This window comes from Physeter macrocephalus, chromosome 21 (assembly GCF_002837175.3).
Source record: "Physeter macrocephalus isolate SW-GA chromosome 21, ASM283717v5, whole genome shotgun sequence".
NCBI lineage: Eukaryota > Metazoa > Chordata > Mammalia > Artiodactyla > Physeteridae > Physeter > Physeter macrocephalus.
The window spans coordinates 79,697,640-79,708,787 of record NC_041234.1 but is presented as its reverse complement, the minus strand read 5'-3'; the positions used below and the strand labels follow the sequence as shown (position 1 = coordinate 79,708,787).

General features: G+C 40.0%; 1 protein-coding gene across 1 annotated transcript; it reads left to right on the top strand.

Moving 5' to 3' along the window:
- The first annotated feature begins 5,125 nt into the window (after positions 1-5,125).
- LOC112062576 (late histone H2B.L4-like) lies at positions 5,126-5,530 on the top strand. Its single transcript, XM_024117310.1, has one exon. It carries the CDS (start codon positions 5,126-5,128, stop codon positions 5,528-5,530), a length of 405 nt encoding a protein of 134 aa, XP_023973078.1.
- The last annotated feature ends 5,618 nt before the right edge of the window (positions 5,531-11,148 follow it).

Below are 11,148 nucleotides of genomic sequence, written 5' to 3'. Positions count from 1 at the left end.
CCTGAGTACAGAGTCATAAATGGGGCAGGTTTGAGGACAAAATTTAGGGAGAGGGAAAAGCATAAGAGGCCCTGGATATCTGCCCTTGCATGATGTTGGAGTGTGGTAAAGGGAAACACTTGATTATACTTTTTCACTTGAATTAATTTCCAAATGGAGATTGAGGTAATTGAAGGTTATTCATTTATATCAAGATTTTTCCTATCAAGCAGGTTGATCAAGAGAAGCATGGTTTCTGTTATCCTCAGACTCACACACTCAAAGGCAAAACCATGCCTAATGGGTCAGACATTGAAGTGAGATTTAGGGAATCATCTAGGTCCTGGTGTCAGTTCTAATTCAGTAGCTATGTGACTTGGGTAACGCCCTTCACCTACCAGAATATGATAAAGGAATCTGAGTTTTCAGAGGGATAGATTACACAAGCCAGTCCATTTACTTCAACAAGCACAGTAACCTTGCATATTATTCCTACTTACAACAAATTTCACTCAGGTGCATGACAAAATACCTGCTCAAGTATCAGGTCCACTGAGCTATATGGTTTCTGCTTATCTTCACTTCTCAAAGGCTGATGAATTTCACAATGCCTCTGTGTAGAAGAATATTGCAGTTATTTCTGCAATGTGTTTCAGTTCTCGCTTATGTTTTACACTGAATTCTGTAATACAGAAAATGTTGAAAAAAGTTTGAATGGGGTATGCTTGTCCTATTAATACTATTTTCTTAGGGTTGAAACTTACAGTTTCTTATTTAAGCAGTAAAGCCCTTGCTCTAATTTGTATTTTCAGTAGTCAACACCATTAAATCATGATTGCTCGTTAGGTGTCCGTTTTCTTCAATTACACTCTGAAGTGAATAATTACATATGCTCATATCTCCTCCAAGGTCTTCAACATTGAACTCCGTTTTCCCTCTCTCCTTCCTAGATGTCATGTGTGTCACTTATCCTTGCACCTCTGTCTTCACAGCCTATATGGTACAGTTGTAACACTGGTTTACTAATGCCTGTATTTGATTATTGGATTTACTAAATGTAAAACACACCTAGCACAATAAAAATATCCTAGTAGGTTAGGTTTCTTAACAGGAATGCTCACATATTATTAATGTGCAAGAAATGTTTAGAAAAACATTTGTATTTCATACAGGCAAACACTGGGATATTGAAGCAGCAACAATGAGCACAATAGGAATTAAATAATTTTGTGAAATACCATTTTATCCTATGGGTCCACAGTTCTCTTTTTGAAAATGCAATGGCTCTGAAATGAGCTTTCTGATTCCAAAATTATATTCAGGTTCTGTACGACCAACTTGAGGTCCCACCCAGAGATATTTACTTGCTGTTGATTTGGTGGAAGATTTTCCTGGTCTCCTTGGGAATCATATTCTTTTTTTTTTTTTTTTTTTTTGTGGTATACGGGCCTCCCTCTGTTGTGGCCTCTCCCGTTGCGGAGCACAGGCTCCGGACGCGCAGGCTCAGCGGCCATGGCTCAGCTCACGGGCCCAGCCGCTCCGCGGCATGTGGGATCCTCCCAGACCGGGTCGCGAACCCGGTTCCCCTGCATTGGCAGGCGGACGCGCAACCACTGCGCCACCAGGGAAGCCCCGGGAATCATATTCTTTTAAAAAAATTCTTTCATAAGATTTCTCTAATATTCCACAAAATAATAAATAAAATTCCTGATAATGGGACTCATTTATCCTAAATATTTACTCCAGCGACGAAGGAGAGCTCTGGAGATATAATAGCCCATCAGAATTCTTCCATCTTGGACTGAAAAACACAGACTTTCACTGCCCGTTCTTTAAAAGGCACTGCCTCCTTCATACCTGAACTACTCAGGGGAGCTCTCTCTAGTATCTTGCCATGGCACCCCAATTCTTTTTCTTTATCTCACAAGGCCCTGCCAGTTTAAAAAAAGTCTTTTGTTTAGTCTGTCCTGTAGAGCCCTGTCCCTCTTCTGAGGGGCTCAGGAAAAGTTTGATTTTGTAGATTATCAGGAATTTATCTCAATGTTTGGCTGAGAGTGATATACTTTACAGGTTCTTATATTCTACACAATAGGAAATAATTACAACTTTTTAAAAAGAAGTACAAATGGAATACAAAAATTGAAAAATATGTAGGTGTAAAGCATCGTAATACTTTCTAGAAATTGAAAATGACAGAGTATCTTCTCCCTCACAGAGATAAGAAGAAATAAAATACTAAAATGAAATTACTGAACATTCACATAATTGTGAAAACGACTGTGGCAGGGCCACCTTGTTTCACTTAAGTGGTCACCAGTGTTCTCTTAATAAAATGAAAGAGGCAGGAGATATGTCCATATTTAGCTCAGAATACATATCTCCTATGGGTTGAATTTGCACCTCTAAAATCCATCTATCTATGCTGTAAATACTCGTACTCATATGTGATCATATTTGGAATCTTTACTGGGTAATCAAGTTAAAATATGTTCATTAGAGTAGGTCTTAGTCCAAATGAGTTGCATCCATATAAAAAGGGAAAATCAGACATAGATACATACATGTAGGGAGGAAAATGTGTGGAGGTGTAGGGAGATTTCAGCTATCCACAAGGCAAGGAGAGGGTCCTAGAATAGAGGCCCCCTATGCATTCACACCTTGCATAAGATCCAACTCAGATGAAACCTTGATTTGGACTTAGAGCCTCCAGAAGTATGAGACAATAAATGCATGTTGTTTAAGTGACCCAATCACCAGCATTTTGTACAGAAGCTCTAGAAAACTTATATAATATTTAAATGACCTTGATTAGATTTATAAAACAAAGAAACAAACAGCAGATAAATAATCACACTTGTTACTCTACTGTCACCAAACCTGAACATCCCAGGAAGACTGTTACTGGTTCAGTCAGGAACACCTCACTATAGAGTGAGTGGCCCAGTGACCATGGCTACCAGTTTGGGTCCCTCATCGGCTGACTTGGTGTCGAGGTGGACTTGAACCTCTCTGACTGAATGCTCCCGCCATCCCCATGATGTTGAGCTACAAGTCATGAAGGTTTTCCACTTCAAAAACAAGAGAATAAGGCCTGGAAAAGAATAGAATTAGATCATCTGAACGAGTTGGAGTAGACTTCTGATTCTAGGCAGCCTGGAATAAGTTGTTTCCTGAACTTTTTGTTGCACTTATTTCTATGCTGTGTTGGAGTCCTATTTTTAAAGTGAATCCATAAACACAGTAATGGTGAAAAGGTTTCTGAATGGGCTATACTCATCCTACCAATACTATCATCCCTAATTTGAGACTTATAATTGTTATTTAAGCAGTGAAGCCATTTCCCTCAGTTTGCCTTTACAATAAACCACATTACAAGGTGATTGCTCACTAGGTTCCCGTATTTCCTCAATCATCAACTGAAGTGAATAATTACTAGTTGTTACTCCTCTTTCCAATCTTCAACATCAAACTTTCCCCTCTCCATCCTAGATTTCCTATGTATCAGTCATCTTTGAGGTCCCAGTTATCACTTCAAAACCAATTATGGTGTATTTTTAATGTTTTGGTTTTTTTAACTAATGTGTCTATTTAATTTCTAAATTTACAAATGTGAAAGAAACAAAGCTCATTAAAATATCTAATGGATTCTTTTTCTTAAAATGACTTCCTACATAATACGATATGTATTATATTTAGGTACTTAATCCATTTTGAGTTTATTTTTGTGATTGCTGTTAGAGAACTTTCTAATTTCATTTTATTACATCTAGCTATCCAGTTTTCCCAGCACCATTTATTGAAGAGACTGTCTTTTCTCCATTGTATATTCTTGCCTTTTTTATTGTAGATTAATTGACCATAAGTTCATGGGTTTATTTCTGGGCTCTCTCTTCTATTCCACTAATCTGTGTGTCTGTTTTTGTGCCAGTACTATACTGATTGATTACTGTAGTTTTCTGGTATAGTCTGAAGTCAGGGAACCATATTCCTCCAGCTCTGGTCTTCTTTCTTAAGATTGTTTTGGCTATTCGGGACCTTTTGTGTTTCCACACAAATTAAAAAAAACTTTTTGTATAATTCTGTGAAAAATGCCCTGGTATTTTCATAGGGATTATATTAAATCTGTAGATTGCCTTAGATAGTACAGTCATTTTATCAATATTAATTCTTCCAGCTCATAAACATGGAATATCTTTCCCTCTGTGTTGTCTTCAATTTCTTTCATCAGTGTCTTATAGTTTTCCAAGTACAGGTCTTTTACTCACTTAAGTACATTTATTCTTAGGTATTTTATTTCTCTTTTATAGATTCTTTTTCTCTCACACTGGCAGTTTCTCAGGACTCAGAGTAACCATTTTTGTTAAAATAACAGCTCATATTTATTCATCAATTCCAGTATGTGTGGTATTTTGGGGACCTAATTAATGTTAAAATAATTTAAAATTTACTAAATGTTAAGTTAAATAATTTTAGTGTTTATGTGTAAGTATTCCCATTTCTGTTTGTGTTCTGTCTTTGGAGAAAGTGGCTTTGTCATTCTCTTCATTCTGATCACTGGAGGTTTTGATAAGAAATGGAGGTAATAGCTGGTGAATTATGTCCCATGATTTTGAGGAGCACTCTGCAGACCATGTCAGAGAGTTCCTGCTCAGGCCACAGAGTCTCAGCCATGGAAAGGTAAGATTCTGTGTGGGAGTAAAATGGCCACCAAGTGGCCAAAGTCATTCTGATGGCAGCAACGAGGTCAGACTCGTTCAGGAAGCTCAAACTGATTTTTCTTCAGTGTAGGTGACTTGGGTGACATCTTCTCAGAGTTCTCATGCATAAATAGTAGGCATAAATCAGCTGAGGTGAACTTTGCCTACATGGGGCATAGTTCAAAGATTTTCTGGTAGAGGTCACGGAAAGTTTAAAGGTCACCAGATTTCCACTGTGAATGGTTGACTGGAGGCGAAGCAGGGGGCCATCCAATCACACGTGACATGGGGTGCCTTAGTGACAGGCCTCCCTGCTTTGCATTTTGTCCAATCAGATATGAACATTGCCCGTGACGTCAGAGAAGGCAGGGAGCATAAACCGACCAACGGCCCTCAACTGCCGCCCTGTCCTGTCCTTCCCTCTGAGCTGTGGGGAAGACGATTCCGACATGTCTGAGCCTTCGTCTGTGACGTCTGAAGAAAGCCTGGGCACCAAGGAAGCCGAGCCCTCCAAAGCCGAGCCGGAGGAACCGAAGCAGAAGGCAGCGAAGCGCCACCGCCGCCGCTCTGACGGCTTCGACAGCTTTGCCACCTATTTCCCCAGGGTGCTGAAGCAGGTCCACCAGGGCCTGAGCCTCTCGCAGGAGGCCGCGAAGGTCATGGATTCGTTCGTTCAGGACATCTTTGAGCGAATCGCCGACGAGGCGGCGCGCCTGGTCCGCTCCAGCAAGCGCTCCACCCTCAGCTCCAGAGAGATCCAGACCTCCGTGCGCCTGCTGCTGCCTGGGGAGATGGGCAAGCACGCCATGTCCAAGGCCAACAAGGCCGTCATCAGATACACCACCGGCAAATGAGCTGCCTCCGGACCACCTGAGCATCGCAAACCAAAGGCTCTTTTCAGAGCCACTTACTTGGCGGGAAAAGTCCTGTAGCTCTGAAGAGCCCTGGGTTTTCACCCTGTGCCATGAGGGAAATACCATAAACCTCATCCACTCTGCTTGAGTATATGTCTGTAGTGCCATTCGTTCCACAGAGAATCACGAACTCTTCTTAGCCAAAAAGCACCTTGTCACTTGCCTAAATGGTCATTTCTATTCGTGGTTTCTCCGTCAGACATTTTAGGGATTTTTATGGTCAAAATTCTTTCCATAAAAGATTCATTGACCATGTTTATTGTCATTCTCCCAGCTGTATATAGCAGTATCATCCAGAGATTTTTATGTGGAATATAGTAACCAAAAATGTGAAGTAGCGGACATGAAAATCTCACTTACACGTTCATACGCCTTTAACATATCTCAAATCTGAATTCCATTAAGTACATAAAATAGAACCCAAATGCAGTGTAAAACTAAATAATCTAATTTTCTAGAATCAAGCACCATACCTCGTGAAATTACTATTCTACATAATTCATATTTCTCTGACTTTATTTTTTTTATGCCTAAAACTTTTTGGTTTTTATCCAGAAATCTTGACTGAACTGCAGTTCTGCATGGATGATGAGATCATCCAATGACAGCAGCTGTAGCCACAGTCTCCAGAGCAGCAGCCAATGAGGGACTGGCAGCCCGTGAGCCAAAGCAGTTGGCCCAAAGTGTGGTGGGGTGACCAGGGCTGAACCAATAACAGCCTTCCTGTGATACTCAGCCGGGAGAGTGAGCGGGAAGGAGGTGTGATAGTTTCCCTGTGGTTTTCCCTTCAAGTACTTGCTTTTAACCATGGTGATTTAAGTACAGACATCCAGATCTGGTAGTGGGACATGTCTCTATCTCCTGGCATGAAAATAAGAGGGGGAAGTTCAGCAATTAAGAGAACTAAGATGACTCCTTCCCCTACCTCAAGTAATTTGAGTGTTAATGATTATAATAATATTTATTGAATTCAATATCCATTGTGTTTTCTTCTTGGTGCATTGCCTTTTTTCTAAAAATATGTTGCGGAATTTCAAGGATTTGTTGATTTTCCTAGTCCTTTTTTCAAAAAATTGATTTCTAATTTCCTACATCATTGGAGAGAGAGAATGCACTCTATGATTTCAATCCTTTGTAATTTACTATGGTTTTCATTAGAAATTAATATTTCAGTATATTAAAATCTATTCATTCTGCACTTTTAAAATAAGCAATAAGAATATGCTGTACAGCACAGGGAAATATAGAAATTATTTAATAATAAGTACCCCTGGATAAGGATGTACAAACCTGTGAAGGACGTCACTCTCAGCCAAACAAAGAGAGAAAAGCTAGATAAACTACAAAATTCCAACCTTTTCTTGAACCCAGTTTTAGTGTTTTCTCTCTGTCAGGCTTTATAGATTTCTATGGGGTCTAACTTATTTTCCTATGAATTTCATTTCCCAATTTATTCTCATGCTCGTGTCAGCGTATTATGGAATTTTCAGAATTATTTTATGTGTAATATGCAATAGAAAATGGGGAGGAGAAGGTATATTCATCAACTACCCCTATTATACACTCTCAGCATATCCCAGTTTAAGCATACATTTAAATATATAAATGGGGACTGATGTATCTTACAGAAGTGGCAAAACAAAATTTTCACAAACATTTCACCTTTCTAATTCCCTGGTTGTTGAAATTATTTGAAATATCCCTACAGATGTATCAATCAATTCTTTCCTAGCAGAGAATCTTTCCATCGTTAAAACACAAACTTTCATGACCTGCAACTTTATATCCATTGGAGAGTGTCAAGTGAGAGCAGCTCAAGCTCCTGTCTCCACTGGGGGACTGGCAGCCTGCGAGCTACAGCCCTTGGCCCCAAATGTTGTCCAGTGACCAGGGCTGAACAGATAATAGCCCCTGTATCCCTGTATGATAATCAACCTGGAGATTAAGGGGAAAGGAACTGTGGTACTTTAATTTTTTTTTTGGTTCTTTACTTATATTTAATCATGGGGATTTAAGGACTTAAATCCAGAGCAAGTCATCTCTTCAGCCCCTTGCATCAGTTTAGAGGAGGTTTATCAGTAACAGAAGACCTAATATGTCTCCTTTTACCTCAAGTGGTTTGAATGTTAAGGTTCATATCTGTTCTTTTCCATTATGTTTCTTCGTGTCCCATGAAGATTTTTATTTGTGTCATTTTTGTATAAGTGTATTGCGAAATTTCAAAGAAGTTGCTGATTTTCTATTTCTTGTTTAAAACAGATTTCTAGCTTCCTACGACTGTTGAGAGAGGACGTTCTGTGGGATTTCAGTCTTGTGCAATATATTCTGATTTGCTTTAAAGCCCAATAATTCCTCATGATTGTGAAGTGTTTCAATTGAACATGTAAATTCAGTTGTAAATAATCCTTTTGACTGGGATGTACAAGGGAGTGAAGGATGTCTCTCTCAGGCAAACAATGAGACAAAAGCTATATAAGTTGCAAAATTCAAAAATTTCTTGGGCTCATTCTGTGGAGAGGCAAAAAATAAAGTATTCTACCTTGGACACAGCACCACTTGCTGAAGAGCAAAATGAGGGACAGGACAAGACAGTAGAGAGAGTTCACAGAAAACTGCAAGTATGAAGAGGGCCAATATTACCTCCAGCGCTCTCTTTGAGATCAGTAGAATTAGTATTTTGGCCAATAAGCCCCCTCATGAAGTTCACTACTCATTATTATTCGGGAAAGATGAAACTTAAAGGGTTTGAGAAAAAGAGAGATTGCTGCACAACTTGCCATTAAAATCTACCATGAAATCAGGTGCATACCTTCCTCTGTGTAAGAAGTAGAAATTGTTGTACACACTGGAAAAAAAAATTCAGAACTCCAAACTCTTGGTAGAGCCAGGTGCCTTTTCTGAGAAACAAGTGTGGACCACTTTGAAAAATGTTGACCTCAGAAAATCACTTAACGTCTATCATGCTAATGGTTGCTGCTTCAAAATGCCAGTTTTTCTCCATATGAAACAGTGATGCATTACCAAGGTTATTTTTGCATGCTGGTCTCAAGGCTATGGTTTCTGTAAAAAGTATAAGAGCTCTAATACACCAGGACACTGCTCTTGTGCTTTGGGTGTTTTGCATTTGTGAAATCAGAAATGAAATAGGATCATTATTGATACATATTATACAATAGGTAATATGTTGATCTAATATGCATAATAGGTCTGGAGAGTGAAGAATGGGCATGCAAGGGTGGGCAACACATACGAAATTTAGAAAGATAGACAGATAAAGGGAATTTTGGGATTTTCCTTGTTGAAGATGTGAAGGGGGACTGAGCGATTGTGATTATACATTTCCGTGGGTGCTTGCGGAAAGAAGGGCACCTATTGAGCAATTGCGATCTAATGGTGTGTGTGGTTTACTGTAAAGACAACCTGAGGAAAAGAGTGTAATGTTTAATCCACAAATTAGAACCATCAACGCGTGGAAAATAGTATTGCTAGGGCAAAAATATCCCATTCAAACTCTTTTCTCCATTACCCATGTTATGGAATTCATTTGAAGTGTGGATCCAAACACAGCAAACGAATAAGGAAACCAAAAAGTTCAAGGGAAAACAATCTATCCCAGATTCTAATCTACCCGGAAAACATTTAATCTTGGAACTGAAGGGTCTACTCTAACTTCTTCAGGTAATCTGTGTCTATTCTTTTCCAGGCTTTACTATTTTTGAAAACAAACTTGGTGATATAGGCCTCGGATGATGGGAGGTCCAATCAGAGAAGCTCAAGCACCACTCGCCTCTGAGTCAGCCAATGAGAGACCAGCAATGGTGAGCTACAGCCACTGGTTCAGAATTCAAGCTGGTTTTCCAGGTTGAAGAAGTCAGTGCCTTCCTGGATGTTCAGCCTTGGTAAAAAAAGACGGTATTGGGTTTGATTATTTGCCTGTTCTTTGCTTCTTTGCTTGATTGGTTGTATGTTTCTAACGGTGGTGATTACCTGGGGCTGATATACAAAATGCCAGAGGTCCCTTTACTTGAAGGACACATACATAATGTCTCACACTTCTGGAGGCCGGAAGTCCAAATCCAGATGTCAGCGGGTTTGGTTCCTTCAGACTGCTGAGAAGGAAGCCTCTGTTCCAGGACTCTCTCCTTGGCTTGTGGAGAAGGCAGAGAAACCCCTCTATCTGTTCACAGTTTTCTCCCTATATGACCGTCTCTGTGTCCATACTTCCCCTTTTATATGGATACAGGATCATCCTAATGGAGTCACTTTAACTTGATTTCCCAGTAGAGATCCTATCTCTGTATACAATCACATGTCAGGTATTTGGGTTTAGCACATCAACATAGGAACTTTAGGGAGACAGTATTCAACCCACAGAAGACATGAATTTTGAGTTATAGGTGGGCATATCTCCTGACTCTTCCATTCTATTAAGAGAACACTGGTTCTCTTCACCTATAAATACTGGTTTGATGTTTACGAGGTGGTATAGTTACAGTTTTTGAATTCTTCCAACACATGTAAGCATGGATTATTGATGGAAAGTCTTACTTAAACAGATATTTTTGATGAATGAAAGTATTCAAAACCCTGAGCAATCTGGAAAAAATGTAATGTTTTCATAATTGTGTATCATTTAGCGATTGCCACATTGCAAATTACTTCAATAGTTAGTGGATTAAAGCAGAAATTATTTATTATTTCTCATGTATCTACGGGTCAGCTGAATGCTTCTGCTGACCTGGGTGGTATTTCTCAAGATTTTCTTGTAGCCCTTCTCTCTTCATTCATCGTCCCTGGTAGAGTTCAAATCACATCACTTCAAAATTAGCAATGCATAGATAGGACTTGTCTCTGTGTGCTAAAATTGATGTTTCATTTTAAGGAACGTTTTGTACATACTTAGATTAAAAACAGAAGGAGAACACTCGTGACTGCTTACGGGAAAATAAGGTGAACCCTCTCATGTAATTTTCCTCAACTATTTGCACAGTGAATAGTTTTATTTATTATTTATTTATTTATTTATTTATTTATTTTGCGGTACGCGGGCCTCTCACTGTTTTGGCCTCTCCCGTTGCGGAGCACAGGCTCCGAACGTGCAGGCTCAGCGGCCATGGCTCACGGACACAGCCGCTCCGCGGCATGTGGGATCCTCCCGGACCGGGGCGCGAACCCGCGTCCCCTGCGTCGGCAGGCGGACTCTCAACCACTGCGCCAACGCGGGCCTCTCACTGTTTTGGCCTCTCCCGTTGCGGAGCACAGGCTCCGAACGTGCAGGCCCAGCGGCCATGGCTCACGGACACAGCCGCTCCGCGGCATGTGGGATCATCCCGGACCTGGGCACAAACCCGTGTCCCCTGCATCGGTAGGCAGACTCTCTACCACTGCGCCACCAGGGAAGCCTTTTATTTATTTTAAAAATATTTCTGACTTTCCACCTCGGTAAAGGGGGAAGAAACTCTTTCATTGTAGTCCCTATAAATGCATTGTGATTTGCTGAACAATGTTTAGTTTTGTTTGGTATTCCATTTTTGCTTTTGAAAGAAATTGTAAATTTC